The following is an 18,754-nucleotide window of genomic DNA, read 5'->3' as shown; positions in this document are numbered from 1 at the left end:
CTTTTTTTCTTGACGGAGTTTCGCTCTTGTTGCCCAGGCTGGAGTGCAATGGCATGATCTCGGCTCACTGCAACCTCCGCCTCTCAGGTTCAAGCAATTCTCCTGCCTCAGCCTCCCGAGTAGCTGGGATTACAGGTGCCTGCCACCAGGCCCAGCTAATTGTTGTAGTTTTAGTAGAGATGGGGTTTCACCACGTTGGCCAGGCTGGGGTCGAACTCCTGACCTCAGGTGACCCGCCAACCTCGGCCTCCCAAAGTGCTGGGATTACAGACATAAGCCACCGCGCCTGGCCCTCAGTGTTCTTTTCATTCCACTTAAGAAACTGGAACACACCACGATGAGGATGATGATGCCAAAACTAGATTGATGGCTCACATCATCTACAGTACAAATACATGCTTAATAATTTAACACTTTAGGCCAGGCACAGTGGCTCACGTCTGTAATCCCAGCACTTTGGGAGACAAAGGTGGGTGGATCACCTGAGGTCAGGAGTTCAAGACCAGCCTGACCAACATGGTGAAACCCCATCTCAAAATACAAAAAATTAGCTGGGTGTGGTGGCAGGCGCCTGTAATCCCAGCTACTCAGGAGGCTGAGGCAGGAGAATCGCTTGAACCAGGAGGTGGAGGTTGCAGTGAGCCAAGATCGCACCATTGCACTCCAACCTAGGCGACAAGTAAAAAACTCCGTCTCAAAAAATAATAGTAACAATAATAATAATTTAACACTTTATTGAACTCAAAGCAACATTAAGCATCTTTGCCTTCGTTGTACACAGCTGAACAGGAGCCCAGGGAGGGGAAGGCTGCATGGTTTTGCTTGGCAGGGAAGGTGTGCACCCTGAAGTCCTGCCGTGTTGTGGGAAGATTAGCCCATGTTCTGTCGGTTGCCGTAACCCCTAGGGTGGGTGTCCTTCCAGTCATCCCACTCTCGAGCTCTTTGGAGTGTTTGTTCATCATCCTCTTCCTCCTTTTCTTGATCTTTCTGTTGCTGAGTGGCTTTTCTGAATTCTTCTGGTGTTGCCTTAGCTATTCCCTGATCTGGTAACACTGCATGTTTCTGATGTTGATCATACCAGTCACTCACTGTCATAGAAGCCAGACTTGGATAACCAGCGCCAAATACTTTGGCTTGCGCCATGTTCCGAGTGAGAATGAAGGGTTTTATTAGAGGCCTCTCATGGCCAGATGAGTTCGAAGTGGATGCCTCTCTTGAAAAGTCTTTCTCTCCCAGGATCTTTATTTCCTGATCAATGCTCTCAATCTCTTCTAAGCTGGTATCAATCCACCTCTGAAGGTGAAGAAGATAATATTCACGAACACGCTCATCATCTGCTTGACCACTTTCCACAGCAGATTTCATTGTAGACAACCTATGCTCCAACTCCTTCTTCTGCTTGTATCTCTCTATTTTAGCCTGTCTTTGAGATGCCATAGCAACGAGGCTAGGATAAACCGTGGAAGTAATAGCAGTGTTATTTTCAGCTGAGTTGGTCTTGGTTTGGGGTAGCTCAAACTCGGCCACACGATAGTAATGACACTGAGTTAAGTATTTTATAAAGTGTTCGCGAGCCTGCTGCAAATGATCTAGACGCTTACTGGGGTTGACTTGTTTCATGGTGAGGGCTCCTTGAAACGCTGGCACCATCAGGTACTTCAGGTCGGTGGAAGTAATCTCCTCCAAATCTTCATTTCGGCTAAACAAGTCGAGCTGCGATAACATTTTGGCAACCTTCTGAAGGAGGTCGAGGCCCTTTAACACCTTTTCCTGGACTATCCGGGAACCGGTGGGTTCAGTCGCTCCTTCGACTTCTTCCAGAAGCTGTTTGCTGGAATCGAACAGCTCGGGGAGCCGCGGCGGCGGCAGAAACTCGTCTTCAGCAGCTGCCATCTTGGGAAGGCTGACGTGTAATGTTGATTCCTTCCCTTTCTGGACACACGTAAAGATTCTGGCGCGGATTTCTAACAACCAGTCTCAATCGGGCGCTGCCGAGCAGGGCAGTCAGGGAGGCGGTGGCGATGGGGAGACATAGGGGAAAGCAACAGAGTCGGTTGTGCCGGGTCTGAATCGCTGCTCCACTCTGGGTCTTCGTCAAACTTTGTCTCTCTGTTTTCGTTTCCTAAAATTGTAAAGTGGGAATAATACTGCCTGCCTGGCTCACAAGATTTCTGTGAGGACTGAATAAGAGAATGCATTTAAAATGCGGCTACCCCCAACCCAGGCTATTCTGCCCCTCGACTGCTGCCCCCTGTACTTTGGAACCCCCAAACTGACTTTGCCAAGATTCAAGTATCTGCAGTTCCTGCCACACAGGCAAGTAGCATCAGGCCTGGATTTGGTAACAAACTGAGTGCGCTTATATGTGTATATCTGTGTATGTATGATGTACAAAGTACTGGGATTACAGGCGTGAGCCACCACGCCTGGCCTAAAACTCAGTTTTTAAAAATTACTGAGCGGCCGGGCGCGGTGGCTCACACCTGTAATCCCACCACTTTGGGAGGCCGAGGCGGGCGGACTACGAGGTCAGGAGACTGAGACCATCCTGGCTAACACAGTGAAACCCCGTCTCTACTAGAAATACAAACAATTAGCTGGGCGTGGTGACAGGTGCCTGTAATCCCAGCTACTCAGGAGGCTGAGGCAGGAGAATTGCTTGTACATAATACATATTATGTGTGTACAGATATATAGCACACATATTACACACACACACATACACAGAATCAAACCAACTACATGACCAAATCATGACTAAATCAAAGGCCCCAAATAAGTTGAGATGGAGAAACAGAGCCCCTCAATACAGAATGTTATTTGGAGAGTTCCCTCACACGTGGGGAAGGGCAACACGCGCACACCTATTAATCTCAGATCATGGCTGTTCCTGCCAACTCAGGTGTGCTGTCCTAAGACATGCCCCTCAGTTTGTGAGTCTCACCTCATCTCTGAATTTCCAACCATCCCTTAGCCTCATGGGGGTCAAGGAAGGAAGGGCTGATGCTCAGAAATATGAGATTGACATATATACTCAGTAGTTTTTAAAAGCTGAGTTTTGTCATATAAGTTCACAGAGCAATTGTGACTGTTAAAACGTCATTAATGTTGGCCAGGCGTGGTGGCTCACACCTGTAATCCCAGCACTTTGGGAGGCCGAGGCAGCTGGATCACCTGAGGTCAGGAGTTTGAGACCATCCTGACTTGGAGAAACCCTGTCTCTACTAAAAATACCAAATTAGCCAGTTGTGGTGGCACATGCCTGTAACCCCAACTACTTAGGAGGCTGAGGCAGGATAATTGCTTGAACGTGGGAGGCGGAGGTTGCAGTAAGCCGAGATCACGCTATTGCACTCTAGCCTGGGCAACAAGAGCAGAACTCTGTCTCAAAAAAAAAAAAAAAAAAAAGTCATTAATGCCAATGTCACTGAATCTAATTTATTATTATTATTATTATTTTTAAGACAGAGTCTCACTCTGTCACCCAGGCTGGAGTGCAGTGACATGATCTTGGCTCACTGCAACCTCCATCTCTTGAATTCAAGCAATTCTCCTGCCTCAGCCTCCTGAGTAGCTGGAACTATAGGCATGCATCACCACATCTGGCTAATTTTTTGTGTTTTTGGTAGAGACAGGGTTTCACCATGTTGGCCAGGCTGGTCTCGAACCCCTGACCTCAGGTGATCTGCCTGCCTCAGCCTCCCGAAGTACTGGGATTACAGGCATGAGCCACTGTGCCCGGCCACTAAATGTCTTACTCAACACTCTGAGTTGTGGAGAGCCAAATCCATTCACTCCTGAAACACACTGGCCCTGAAGCTGCATTTCTCAGCCACAAAGCTCTGCAATAAAAACCATACTAACTCTGTTTAGGCCAGGGGCGGTAGCTCATGCCTGTAATCCCATCACTTTGGGAGGCCGAGGTGCTGATATCACCTGAGCTTGGGGAGATTGAGGCTGTGTTGTGCCACTACACTCCAGCCTAGTGAGAGTAAGACCCTGTCTTAACCGCTCCCCAATCAACAAAAAACAACAACAGCAGCAAAAAACCAACTCCACACTATTTAGTACAATTGCTGATTTAGGACAATTGCTGGATTACCTTCATCCACAAAGTGTGACCCAGCCCACCTCAGTTATACTATATAATCTCATTATTGAACTATCTTCCTAATTTTATTCCAGAAGGTTTGATTTCACATCAGGAAAGTAATACTTTGGCTGCTTTCAATAGTATCCAGGAATGCCAGGCTGACAACAGCTCTGAGGCCTCTATGATTATTTGTGCCCCCCATGGCTCTGATATCACAGGTACTAACAGACCCTTTTTGCTATGCTGGGAGAACTTCATTTCTGATGACCACATTGTCTACTCCAGTATTTTCACCATTCATAAAGTATTATTGAATTTCTTTGAGTGCTGCTAATGATGAAAAACACCTGTTCTCAAGTCATTACTTACACGTAGTGCATACTTTTCATTTACTCACAGCCACTTAAATGTTCAAGGTCCAGTCCACTGGCCTGGCCTCTGGGGATACTAAGAGGAATAATGCAAAGACCGAGTCTGCCTGCAATAAATAAGATCATAGTCTGTAGGGAAAACAGACTTGCCAGACTATAAAAAGTTCAGTCAGAGCCACATTACGATTTTGAAGGGCCCATACTTTTGCCTTTGTGTGCCTGCCTCCTCTGTTAAAATATACATATTTCCATTAAAATGTATATTTAAAATGCTATCTTATGACTGCATTGATTAAAACATGAATATATTATTATATATGACATTTTCTTCCAGCTAAAAATTCATTTTTTTCTTCTGATTTTTAAAAGAAGTGCCCCTAGGCCCTGTGCCTATGGTACCTAACAGATAAGGTTAGGTGGGTTCAGTGGCACTGAGTGGATCCCAGGCAGTTTGGAAGGGCTGAAGTACAAGTTTTCCAGGTAGATGAAGAACGGCAGGGCAGGGAAGTGCATTCCAGGAAGAGCAGGCATATAAGTTTATGGAAGTAATACAGTAAGGCTGTCTGGAAACTTTAAAGTAAGGAAACAGATTAAGTAGAGCAATGCTTCTCCAGTGGAATATGGTGTGGGCAACATTCAACATATTCAATTGAACATTTTTAGTAGCTATATTATTATTTTTATTATTTTTTATTTATAGAGATGAGGGTCTCGCTATGCTGCCCAGTCTGGTCTTGAGCTCCTGGTCTCAAGCCATCCTCCTGCCTCAGCCTCCCAAAGTACTGGGATTACAAGTGTGAGTCATCAGGCCGGGCCCACATGAAATTAACTTTATTATCATGTTTTGACTGGGCACGATGACTCATGCCTAAAATCCCAGCACTTTGGGAGGCTGAGGCCGGATGGCTTGAGGCCAGCAGTTGACGATTAGCCTGACCAACTTGCCTAAACCCTGCCTGTACCAAAAATACAATTAGTTTATTGTGGTCATGCATGGCTGCAGTCCAGCTACTCTGAGGTTGAGGCATGAGAATTGCTTGAACCTGGGAGGCGGAGGTTGCAGTGAGCTGAGATTACACTACTGCACTCCAGCCTGGGCAACAGGGTGAGACTCTGTCTTATAAAAAACAAAAAATAAAAACCAAAAAAACCCACAAATCATTGCATTTACCTTACTAAAGTTCCTAAGCATTAAACGATAGCAAGGTACAGCTTTAAACAGTAAGCAACGGTAACAACCCTGCAACCCCAAAAGCATTAAGAACCAAAAGAGGCCGGGCGCGGTGGCTCAAGCCTGTAATCCCAGCACTTTGGGAGGCCGAGATGGGCGGATCACGAGGTCAGGAGTTCGAGACCATCCTGGCTAACACGGTGAAACCCCGTCTCTACTAAGAAATACAAAAAAATAGCCGGGCGAGGTGGCGGGTGCCTGTAGTCCCAGCTACTCGGGAGGCTGAGGCCAGAGAATGGCGTGAACCCGGGAGGCGGAGCTTGCAGTGAGCTGAGATCCGGCCACTGCACTCCAGCCTGGGCTACAGAGCGAGACTCCGTCTCAAAAAAAAAAAAAAAAAGAACCAAAAGAAACAATGAAAAAAAAAAAAAAAAACAACCCAGGGCGCGGTGGCTCTCGCCTGTAATCCCAGCACTTTGGGAGGCAGAAGAGGGTGGATCACCTGACATCAAGAGACCAGCCTGACCAACATGGTGAAACCCTGTCTCCACTAAAAATACAAAAAATTAGCCAAGCGTGGTGGCGGGTGCCTGTATTCCCAGCTCTACTCAGGAGGCGGAGGTTGCAGTGAGCTGAGATTGCACCATTGCACTCCAGCTTGGGTGACAAAAAGCAAAACTCTGTCTCAAAAGAAAAAAAAAAAAAAAAAGCCAGGTGCCATGGCTCACGCCTGTAATTCCAGCATTATGAAAGGCCAAAGGTGTGGATCACTTGAGGACAGGAGTTCCAGACCAGCCTTGCCAACATGGTAAGACCCCATCTCTACTGAAAATACAAAAATTAGCCGGGCATGTGGTACACTCCTGTAATGTAATCCCAGTTTCTCGGGAAGCTGAGACACGAGAATAGCTGGAACTTGGGAGATGGAGGCTGCAGTGAGCCGAGATTGCTCCAGTGCACTCCAGCCTGGGAAACAGCAAGACTGTGCCCCCCCAAAATAAGGCAAAAACCTAAAACAACCAAAGAAGCTGGGCGCATGAATCTGGGCACCATTGCACTCCAGCCTAGGTAAACAAAGCCAAACAATCCTTCCACCGGCAAAAAACAAAGCAAAAGCAAATACACAACAAAACTCTCATTTCAACCACCACAACCAGGGAAAAGCACGTACGCAGCCCCCACTATCACAAATTATGCGGTCGAGTTTCCCACATCTGGGAAAGCAGTGGGGGTCAGCATAATTGGAGTGTAATGGATGAGCCTCGCCCTGGGAAAACCACCTTCGTGATCATGGTATCTCCCCAGCCAGGTAAGTATGAGGTACTTGCCAGACCCCAGCAATCCCCGGTGCCACCCACATCATTGTAAACTGCGTGTTAACTCCTGAAATGACTCGAATTGTACTCTGTCCACATATCGTGAACAAAATAAACAGATTTTTATACTATATCTTAGTGTTGGCGACAGAGTTGTGCAAAAAGGAACGCCCTTCCAAAATGCAGTCTTTAATTTACTCCCCCTCCCGGCGTCACGTCATGCGTAGGCCTGGCTGGTCAGAGAGCACAGCTGCGCTCTCATCTGGGCCCGCTTCCAACCACCAGTTCCTCCTCCCGCTCGCATCAATGCAAGTGACGTCTGTCAGGCCATTTTCCTGACAAAAACGCACCACCTCCCTACTTTTGGCGTAGCCTAAGGCCTTCGGATCTCCCAGTATGGAGAGTTTCCTTGAGCAAACAGACGTGAATGAACTTTTAGTCGCGGGATACCCACGCTATGCACCAGCCGAGCATCATTTTCTCTTATTCCAAGAAGGGGAATAGGGCATGCTAGCAGGTTGTATTGCAGAGTGGAGGGTTTTGGAATCCAAGATCTGGACTGCAATCTAGTGTTCACAATGCAAGACTTTCGATGAGCTTATGGCCTCAACTTGTTCCTCAGTTTGTAAAACCTGCATTACTGTCCTTGGAGGAGTTCTTGTAAAGACTAAACCAAATAAATTAACGAATAGCTTAAACCTTAAAGCATAATTATAACATGTGAGTCACGCAATCCAATAAAAACCCTAAAGCAAACCAAGAAATACTAACAGCTAACATCTACTGTTTACCATGCACCTGGACTTTATGGTTAATCCTCACAATGTTGAAGTAGGAAATGGAATCATCCCCATTTCATGGATAAAGAACCTGAGGCATGATGAAGATTCTTTGCTGGCCGGCTGAGGTGGCTCATGCCTGTAATCCCAATACATTTAGGAGGCCCAGGTGGGCGGATCACCTGAGGTCAGGGGTTCGAGACCAGCCTGGCCAACATGATGAAACCCCGTCTCTACTAAAAATACAAAAATTAGCTGGGTGTGGTGGCACGCGCCTGTAATCCCAGCTATTTGGGAGGCTGAGGCAGGAGAATTGCTTGAATCTGGGAGGCGGAGGTTGCAGTGAGCCAATGAGCCGTGATCACGCCACCACACTCCAGCCTGGGCAACAGAGCGAGACTCTGGCTCAAAAAAAAAAAAATTCTTTTCTTGTTTGCTTGGCCAAACCTTAGTCAGGCTTCTGAATCTTCTCATAGGCCAGTCTGTGCATGTTCTTGTAAAATCTAGTTTTAGTAAAGGAACCCTACTAATTCAATTTAGCTGAAACCCAAATTCTCCAAATCTGATCAGGTTCCTCATCCTGCACCACCCCCCAGGTGATATCTGATCACCCCAGCCTGTCTTCAGCAAGAATCCTGTTAGATCAGTTTAGCCAGAATTCCTCTTACCCTTGATGTTTCCTCTTGGTAATTTTCCATCCACTGACCTCCACACTGCTCCTTGGCTATAAATTCCCATTTGCCCATGCTGTACTTTGGACTTGTGCCCAATCTTTCTCCTCTACTATAAGACCCCATTGCAGTGGTCCCTATACCTATCCTGATGGTCCTAAACAAAGTCATCCTTACAGCAAAAAATTCACCTCTCCCAGTTACCAAAGCCTCTTCTACTGATGTGCCTGGAGGAACTACAGTAACTATAAACCCCTGCAAATGTGGAGGAAGTAACTAGAGCCTGGGTCCAGTCATGACTGTCTACTGAATCATCTTAGCCAATGCTCACTGAAGGCTCATGGTGCTCCTAGCACAGGGAGAAGAACTTCACACACCTTAACTCATTTAATCCATTCAATAATTCTACAGAGTAGACAATATCTCCATTTTGCAGATGAGAAAACTGAGGCCAAGAGAGGCTGATATATGCCCAAGTGGCAGAGAAGGAATTAAAATCCACATAGACATCCCCAGAGAGGACTTCCTTTTTTATTTTTATGCACACATAGACAAGGGTGACATCTATAGAAAACAATCTGGATCACCCAGAAAGCATGTGGCATCCCAGGTGAACTGCTATGTGAGGTAACTGGCCCAAGGGCTCTAGTCACCCACCCTAACATCTCACCCAAAGACCCTGAGGACTGGGGGGTCAATATATTACATCACACAGTTTGAGAAGCTGTAGGATGGAAACTTTCTGGCAAGTGAGTATCATTTGTTCCGGTTATATGTCAAATTAGAAAAAAAGGCTGAGAACCACTGTTCTAAGGCAAGCATAAAAAATGGAAACTGGCAATTATCAACACTGTATGAATGGAGGATTAGGGATACATCTATATTGTGTAAAAAAGGGAGAGACAATGCCAGGCGCAGTGGCTCACGCCTATAATCTCAGCACTTTGGGAGGCTGAGGGGGGCAGATCACTTGAGGTCAGGAGTTCAAGACCAGCCCGACCAACATGGTGAAACCCTGTCTCTACTAAAAATACAAAAATTAGCCAGGTATGGTGGGGCATGCCTGTAATTCCAGCTACTGGGGAGGCTGAGGCAGAAGAATGGCTTGAACCCAGGAGGCAGAGGTTGCAGTGAGCTGAGATCATGCCACTGCACTCCAGCCTGGGCAAAAGAGCAAGACTCTGTCTCAAAACAAAAACAAAAACACCACCAAAAAAACCACCAAAAAAAGCAATAGAAAAAAAAAACCACCAAAAAAAAGGAGGAGCCGTGGAGAGGAGTTTGTCACATTTGCTGAAAGTCACCACACGATGGCTATAGAATGTAACAAGCCAGCTGCTGGGCATGGTGGCTCACGCCTGTAATCCTAACACTTTGGGAGGCCAAGGTAAGTGGATCACTTGAGGTCAGGAGTTCGAAACCAGCCCGACCAACATGGTGAAACCCCGTGTCTACTAAAAATACAAAAATTAGCCAGGTGTGGTGGCGCATGCCAGTAATCCCAGCTACTCGGGAGGCTGAGGCAGGTGAATCGCTTGAACCTGGGAGGCAGAGGTTGCAGTGAGATTAGATCAGGCTACTGCACTCCAGCCTGGGCGATAGAGATACTCCATCTCAAAAAAAAAAAAAAAAAAAAAAAAGCCAGCAACAGCTTGAGACTTGATTGAGGTTTAGCAAGAAGCACCCTCATGTGAATACGTGTTAACGAGATGTCAGGAAGGAGCACTGGTGCTGCTCTAATCTGATGTTACTCCCTTGCCCAAAGCCCTTCAATACTCCTTATTGTCCTCTGGATAAAGCCCCAACTCCATCCCATGCTCCTTGAGGCTCTGCATGGGCTGGCTCCACAGCTTTTCCAGCCTGCCTGTACTGTCCACCATGCTGCAGTGGCAGCCACAGCTACAGCTGCAGCCTCCTTCCAGCCTCAGAGCTTTTGCCTGTGTAGTTCCCCTTGCTTAAAATGTTCTTACCCTGCCTCTCCTGCTAAATCTAACTTCTCATGCTGAGTTCCCTCTGTTATCATAGTAAGAGTCCTTTAATTTCTCTTTTAGTCCTTATCACATCTCCAATCCATTCATTATTCCACTGTGTGATTATCAGTCAGTTTCCTGGGCTAGACTACAGACTGTCCAAGGACCTGAGAGTTTTCATCTGTCACTGCTGGAGTCTTAGGCTAGCAAAGTACCTTGCATGGAAGATATCTATACCTATCTACCTATATTTCTGCCTGTCCATCTGTCTATAGGATGCATGTGTATAATGATTAGAAAGCTGAGAAATGTGATAGAAAAGGAGTGTGGGAAGCCTGAATAAACTTTGAAAAGATAAAAAAAAAAAAAAATTGGGAAGGTAAGAATAAGGATCAAGGACCAAGATACTAAATTCAGCCAGGCGCTGTGGCTCACGCCTGTAATCCCAGCACTTTGGGAGGCTGAGGCAGGTGGATTACTTGAGGTCAGGTATTTGAGACCAGCCTGGCCAATACGGAGAAATCCGTCTCTACTAAAAATATAAAAATTAGCCGGGTGTGGTGGCAGGCACCTGTAATCCCAGCTACTCGAGAGGCCGAGACAGGAGAATTGCTTGAACCCAGGAGGCAGAGGTTGCAGTAAGTTGAGATTGCGCCACTGCACTCCAGCCTGGGCTACAGAGTGAGACTCCCTCTCAAAAAAAAAAAAAAAAAAAAGTGACTATACTTAATATATTCTTGAAAATTCCTGAGAGCATATGTTAAGCATCTTTACCACAATAAAATGATACAAGTACATATGGTAATGCATATGTTAATTAGCTCCCTGTAGCCATTCCACAATGTATAATACTTCAAAACAACATGTACACAATAAATATATACAATTGGGATACTGATTACCATTACCTTTCCAAATATTGCTTTCACTCCACCTTCTGGAACTCCCATTGCATTTATATTGACCCCTCTCATTCTATTCTCTATCTCTTTGAAACTTTCTTGCATTTTCCCATCTCTGTATTTCTTTGAGCTACATCCTGGGTAATTTTTCAGATATGTCTTCACTAATTCTCTCTTTGACAGTGTCTGCTGCTTAACCCATTTACTACGATTATTATTCCAATTATTGTACTTTCATTTTGAGAAATGAATAGACTAGAGAGGGTTTCCTTTTGCTTCTGCCTGGTGCCTGGGGCATTACCAAGCCAGGCTAATTTAAAGTAACTTTTTGTGCCATCCCCTAACATATACATATAGCAGTATGAATTCTGGCCCATTTTGAGGGACTGTGAGTTGTGAGATAGTGGTAAAGATTTCTCTGCCCCTTCCCATTCTCAGGCTGAGGCTGAGACAGGCACATATCTCTAACATCTTTCTCTTGGGGAGGGGGCATTCCTCAGAACTGAGGGTGTTCTTCTCCTGGGGTGGTCGCTTTATAGAATAGGGAGGGGTTCTCTAGTCAGACCTCCCACCTGGATCAGGCCCCAGGCTTTGTCTCCTGCCTGTGGTCCATTAAAAGCCAGATCCAGAGCTTCTGAGGATGGCCAATGTCCTCAGGAAATACACAGGGTCCATCCCTGCCTTTCCTTTCTGGATTTGTTTTCTTTCTCTGGGTCTCTGTGGATTTCTCTTTTTGCTAGATCAGGAATTTATTTTAAAAACTCATTTTCTTGTTCTATTTTCTCAACATTTTACATATTTTGAGCTTAGAAAAGCCTTCCCTGGACCTCAGGTCTACTCACTGCCAGAGAAGCTTATCCCTCAATTCATCTGATCCTTTAGACTTTCACGCCGTTTCACTCACTAGGCCCCTAGCCCAATCTCTCACCTACTTCATGCTGCACCACAGCGTATTTCCTCTATCTCATGGGTCCCCAACTTTTTTGGCACCAGAGACCAGTTTTATGGAAGACAAATTTTCCATTTTTCCACGGATAATAGGGGGTGGGTGGGAATGGTTTCAGGATGAAACTGTTCCACCTTAGCTGATCAGGCATTAGTTAGATTCTCATAAGGAGTGTGCAACCTAGATCCCCGGCATGCTCAGTTCACAATAGGGTTCACGCTCCTATGAGAATCTAATGTGGCTGCTGATCTAACAGGAGGCGGAGCTCAGGTGGTAATGACACTCACCTCCTGCTGTGTGGCCTAGTTCCTAACAGGCCACCAACTGGTACCATGCACGGTCCGGGGGTTTGGAATCCCTTGCTCTAACTGGTCCTAGAGCCAACCAACAGTCATCTCCTCTACTCCCATTTCCCCAGCACTGCTGGAGAAAGAAAGTTGCAGAATCTTCCAGCACTCTTACTCCAAATACTCCAAATTTATGCAAACTGCAACTACATCCTCACTGCTGCTTGGCATTCCTTTTTTTTTTTTTTTTTTGAGCTGGAGTCTCACTCTATCACCCAGGCTGCAGTTCAGAGGTGCAATCTCAGATCACTGCAATCTCTGCCTCCTAGGTTCAAACGATTCTCCTGCCTCAGCCTCCGGAGTAGCTGGGATTATAGGCAGGCGCTACCAGGCCCAGCTAATTTTTTTTATTTTTAGTAGAGATGGGGTTTCACCATGTTGGCTAGGCTGGCCTCAAACTCCTTGGCCTCCCAAAGTGCTGGGATTACAAGCCTGAGCCACCACACCCAGTTGGCATTCCTTTTTTTGTTTGTTTGTTTTTTGAGACGGAGTCTCGCTCTGTCACCCAGGCTTGAGTGCAATGGTATGATCTCGGCTCACTGCAACCTTTGCCTCCCGAGTTCAAGCGATTCTCCTGCTTCAGCCTCCTGAGTAGCTGGGATTACAGATGCACGCCACCATGCCTAAATTTTGTATTTTTACTAGAGACGGGTTTTCTCCATGTTGGCCAGGCTGGTCTTGAACTCCTGACCTCAAGTGATCTGCCAGCCTCGGCCTCCCAAAGTGCTGGGATTACAGGGGTGGGCCACCACGCCCGGCCGGCATTCCTTTTATACATACTTTTTTTTTTTTTTTCAATTTCTTCTACCCAGCTGTTTCAAATGTTCTCCACAATTGAGTGGTTCTCCGTGACAATGGAGCCACTCCCAAAGGGAAATTTTGAAATTCTGTGGGGATGTTTTTGTTTCCCTGTGTAGTCATGCCAAACCTTTACATATTAAAATATGGTACTGTAGGGCAGGGCGCGGTGGCTTACGCCTGTATTCCCAGCACTTTGGGAGGCTGAGGCGGGCGGTACATACGGTCAGGAGTTCGAGACCAGCCTGGCCAATATGGTGAAACCATAAAAAAAAATAACAAATATAAAAAATTAGCCAGGTGTGGTGGTGCACACCTGTAGTATCAGCTACTCGGGAGGCTGAGGCAGGAATATCACTTGAACCCGGGAGGCAAAGGTTGCAGTGAGCCAAGATTGTGCCACTGCACTCCAGCCTGGGTGACAGAGTAAGACTCTGTCTCAAAAACAAATAAATAAATAAATGTATTGTAACTTATTTTATTTTTCTCTCTCTTTTATATTTGTGTTGTTTTGTTTTTAAGACAGGGTCTTGCTCTGTAACCCAGGCTGGATGGAGTGCAGTCACGCAATTTCAGCTCACTGTAGCCTCAACCTCTTGGGCTCTGGTGATCCTCCACCTCACCCTCCTGAGTAGCTGGGACCACAGGCATGCACCACCATGCCCAGCTAATTTTTTCTTTTATTTTCTTTTGTACAGTTGGGGTTAAGCCATGTTGCCCAGCTTGGTCTCGAACTTCTGGGCTCAGGCGATCCTCCTGCCTTGGCCTCCCAAAGTCCTGGGATTATAGATGTGTGCCACCCCACGTGGCTTCTCTCCCTCATATTATAGTTAGAACATATTATCTGTGGGGTAACTATATGTAGTTTGTATTTTCTATGAATATCTTCAGGGTAGTAAGTGGAATGTTACTAGTTGTTATAAAAGGAAACCCTGGGCCAGGCACGGTGTCTCCCACCTGTAATCCTGGCACTTTGGGAGGCCAAGGCAGGCAGAATACCTGAGATCAAGAGTTTGAGACCAGTCTGGCCAACATGGTGAAACCCTGTCTTTACTAAAAATACAAAAAATTTAGCTGGGCATGGTGGCATGCGCCTCTAATCCCAGCTACTTGGGAGGCTGATGCAGGGGAATTGCTTGAACCAGGGAGGTGGAGGCTGTAGTGAGCCGAGATCGCACCACTGCACTCCAGCCTGAGTAACAGAGCTAGACCCTGTCTCAAAAAAAAAAAAAAAAAAAAAAAGAAACACTTAGAAACACTTGATTTGACAGAATTGAGAACCACAAACTAATCCTATTGCATCCACATCATTTTCACAGGAGTGAGAATAACTTCTTTACGATGAAAGTCTGGCCAGGCACGGTGGCTCACGCCTGTAATCCTAGCACTATGGGAGGCCAAGGCGGGCAGATCACGTGAGGTCAGGAGTTCGAGACCAGCCTGACCAACATGGCGAAACCCCGTCTCTACTAAAATATAAAAATTAGCTGGGCATGGTGGCTCAGGCATGTAATCCCAGCTACTTGAGAGGCAGAGGCACAAGAATTGCTTGAACCTGGGAGGTGGAGGTCGCAGTGAGCCGAGATTGTGCCACTACACTCCAGCCTGGGTGACAGAGGAAGACTCCATCTCAAAAAACAAAAGGAAACACTAAGAAGAAAACATAGGTGTAAATCTTCTTGACCTCCAATTAGGGAATGATTTCTTACATATGACATCAAAAGCACAAGTATAGAATGTCAATCATCCTTCAATAAAGTGGTTAAAAAAAAAAAGATTTCTCTTCAGTGAGGCCTTTGGAGAAAAAAAGGCAGGTAGGCTGGGCGCGGTGGCTCACACCTGTAATCCCAGCACTGTGGGAGGCAGAGGTGGGCGCATCACTTGAAGCCAGGAGTTCGAGACCAGACCAGCCTGGCCAACATGACGAAACCCCATCTCTACAAAAAACACAAAAATCAGCTGGACATGGTAGTGCATGCCTATAATCCCAGCTTCTCGGGAGGCTGAGGCATGAGAATCGCTTGAGCCTGGGAGGCAGAAGTTGCAGTGAGCTGACATTGTGCCACTGCACTCCAGCGTGGGTGACAGAGGGAAATTATCTAAAAAAAAAAAAAAAAAAAAGATGCAAATAGCCAATAAGCACACGAAAATATGCTCAATATCCTTAGCCATCAGGATAATGCAAATCAAAATCACCATGAAATACCACTTCACCCTCACTATGATTGCTAGAATCGAAATGACAAGTATCTGGCTATGAGTGGGCAAACTAGTTGATTTTCCTGAAAAAGGCTAAAACTACGAAGAAGATTGTGCCAAGCCTTGAGTGTGCTGAGTCCAACTGCAGAACAAAGAGAATGCTGGGTATTAAGAGATGTAAGCATTTTGAAGTGGGAGGAGATGAGAAGAGAAAGGGCCAAATGATATACAGTTCTAAGTGTCATCTTTTGTTTTATAATGAAGACAATAAAATATTGAGGTTATGTTCACATAAAAAAAAAAGTCTCCAGACAATCTCTGGCTCTTTCTAAAAATCAAACTATCTTTTAAATGGGTGAATTGTATGGTATAATATTAATAGATGGCTTCCCCAGCTCCCTTCCCCAGACAGACTCCCGATTATGACAAGGACTACGTTCCAAGGGTATCTGCATTCCCCTCACCCAGAATAACCTTTATCCACAATAAGTACCCCATTATATATTGGCTGAATTGAATGAACTGGAAATCAAACTCAGGAAGCATTTCCAAAAGGATTTCCTTTAAACATGTTTTTAATTTTTAGAGATAGGGTCTTGTTCTGTCACCTGGGCCTCCAAAAGTACTGGGATTACAATACAAGCACAAGCCACTGAGCCTGGACTTTCTGCATTTTTAAATTGATAGATCACAGTAATATGTAACTTTTTCCCTTTTTAAAACTACTATGGGCCGTGGCTCACACATGTAATCCCAGCACACTGGGAGGCTGAGGTTAATGGATCACCTGAAGTCACGAGTTCAAGACCAGCCTGACCAATACAGTGAAACCCCATCTCTACTAAAATACAAAAATTAGTCGGCCGGGAGCAGTGGCTCACGCCTGTGATCTCAGCACTTTGGGAGGCCAAAGAAGGCAGATCATCTGAGGTCAGGAGTTCAAGCCTAGCCTGGCCAAAATGGTGAAACCCCATCTCTACTAAAAATATAAATATTAGCCAGGCGTGGTGGCAGGTGCCTGTAATCCCAGCTACTCAGGAGGCTGAGGCAGGAGAATCACTTGAACCCAGCGGACGGAGATTGCAGTGAGCCAAGATCACAGCATTGCACTCCAGCTTGGACAACAAGAGAGAAACTCCATCTCAAAAAAAAAAAAAAAAAAAAAAAAAAAAAAAAACCCAGGCTTGGTGGCAGGCATCTGTAATCTCAGCTACTAAGGAGGCTGAGGCAAGAGAATCACTTGAACCTGGGAGGCAGAGGTTGTAGTGAGCCAAGATCATGCCATTGCACTACACACTGAGCAACAAGAGCAAAACTTGATCTCAAAAAAACAAAACAAAACAAAAAAACAAAAAAAACTACTACTATGTCAGAACCTAAAGCTGATCCATTCAAAACAGTCATTTTAGAATGCAGTAAATGAATTTCAATTCTATAGTCATGTTAAAAGCAGGTTAAAATCCTTTAGGGGTCAGGTATGGTACTCATGCTTGTAATCCCAGCACCTTGAGAGGCTGAGGTGGGATGAGGCCAACAGTTCAGACCAGCCTGGACAACATAGCGAGACCCTATCACTAAAAAAAGTGTTGTTTTTTTTTAAAATTAGCCAGCTGACCATGTGTGGTGGCTCACACCTGTAATCCCAGTACTTTGGGAGGACGAGGCAGGTGGATCACCCGAGGCCAAGTTCAAGACCAGTCTGGCCAACATGGCGAAACCCTGTCTCTACTAAAAAATACAAAAAAGTAGCCAGGCATTGTGGCGGGCACCTGTAATCCCAGCTACTCAGGAGGCTGAGGCAGGAAAATTGCTTGAACTCAGGAGGTAGAGGCTGCTATGAGCCAAGATCAAACCATTGCACTCCAACCTGGGCAACAAGAGGGAAACTCCATCTCAAAAAAAAAAAAAATTAGCCAGCCATGGTGGCACGTGCCTGCATAGCTACTTGGAAGGCTGAGATAGAAGGACTGTTTGAGTCCAGGAGGTCAAGGCTGCTTTGAGCCATGATCAAGCACTACTGTACTCCAGTCTGGGAGACAAGAGCAAGACCCCGTCTCTAAAAATAAAAATGCTTAGAGGAAATCCTTCCTGAGTTTGATTTCCAGTTCATTTGACTCAGTCAACATATATGTGGTACTCACTGTGTACAAAGTTTATGCTGGATTAAGGGAACACAGACAAGAGAAAACACCAAGGAAGCCTGTTACTATCATAGACTAAACAGTAGTACAGCTTCTCACTTCCATGGAAATTTAAAGACACAGTTCACAAGAAACAAGCAAGGAGAAGCCAAAATCGGCCACTTGACAATCACACTGGCTACTTCCCATTTGACAAAGAATAACACAGGGGAAAGCGTGAACACAGTCGCCCACTACCACAAATTAGGCAGCTGAGTCTCCCACATTTGGGGAAATCACAGGGGCCAGCAAACAGAATGCAATGAGTGAAACTCGCCCTGGGAAAACCACCTTTGTGGTCAGGGTATCTTCCCTGATGGGTAAGTGGAAGGCATGGTTGTTGCCTGACATCTCACCCTCAGATTCAAAACACTCTTCACATAGGGTCACTCTCCTTGCATAAGTTCTAGCCTGCCACTTAGAAGATAAAGACTTTTCCAAAGTTTAAGAGCCAGAAATGGCTGGGCGCAGTGGCTCACACCTGTAATCCCAGCACTTTGGGAGGCTGAAACGGGCAGATCACAAGGTCAGGAGTGATCTGAGACTAGCCTGGCCAATATGGTGAAACCTCATCTCTACTAAAAATACAAAAATTAGCCTGGTATGGTGGCGGTGCCTGTAAGCCCAGCTACTCAGGAGCCTAAGGCAGGAGAATTGCTTGAACCTGGTAGGCAGAGCTTGCAGTGAGCAGATATCGCGCCATTGCATTCCAGTCTGGGTGACACAGCGAGACTCCAACTCAAGAAAAAAAAAAAAAAAAAAGGAAGTTTTCAGATGTGATTAAGATGAAAAGCTTATCCAGATGGGTCTAATGTAATCACAGGGTCCTTAACAGAAGGACACTGGGAAGACAGTGTGGCGATTCCTCAAGGATCTAGAACTAGAAATATGATTTGACCTGCTAATCCCATTACTGGGTATATACCCATAGGATTATAAATCGTGCTACTTTAAAGACACATGCACATGTATGTTTACTGTGGCACTATTCACAATAGCAAAGACTTGGAA

At 45.7% G+C, this 18,754-nt stretch overlaps 2 protein-coding genes and 2 non-coding genes across 5 annotated transcripts in view; all 4 read right to left on the bottom strand.

The window, feature by feature from the left end:
• LOC105476912 (testis expressed 14, intercellular bridge forming factor) overlaps positions 1-18,754 on the bottom strand; it is a 146,001-nt gene that overhangs the window by 113,012 nt on the left and 14,235 nt on the right. The window lies entirely within an intron of this gene.
• The window catches only part of LOC105476827 (IGBP1 family member C), a 32,279-nt gene continuing 14,244 nt past the window's right edge, over positions 720-18,754 (bottom strand). Inside the window, exon 2 of the mRNA XM_071082868.1 lies at positions 720-2,122. Within this exon, the coding sequence (XP_070938969.1) occupies positions 871-1,893 (1,023 nt within the window). The 5' untranslated portion in view covers positions 1,894-2,122 and the 3' untranslated portion in view covers positions 720-870. The remainder of the gene's footprint in view (positions 2,123-18,754) is intronic.
• On the bottom strand, positions 6,790-6,952 carry LOC112425754 (U1 spliceosomal RNA). The gene has a single exon (XR_003016899.2). It is a non-coding gene; the product is annotated as a U1 spliceosomal RNA (small nuclear RNA).
• LOC112425765 (U1 spliceosomal RNA) lies at positions 17,910-18,071 on the bottom strand. The gene has a single exon (XR_003016909.1). It is a non-coding gene; the product is annotated as a U1 spliceosomal RNA (small nuclear RNA).

This window comes from Macaca nemestrina, chromosome 17, assembly GCF_043159975.1.
Source record: "Macaca nemestrina isolate mMacNem1 chromosome 17, mMacNem.hap1, whole genome shotgun sequence".
Classification (NCBI taxonomy): Eukaryota; Metazoa; Chordata; class Mammalia; order Primates; family Cercopithecidae; genus Macaca; species Macaca nemestrina.
The sequence above is the reverse complement of the archived record's forward strand: the minus strand, read 5'-3'. Positions and strand labels throughout refer to the sequence as shown.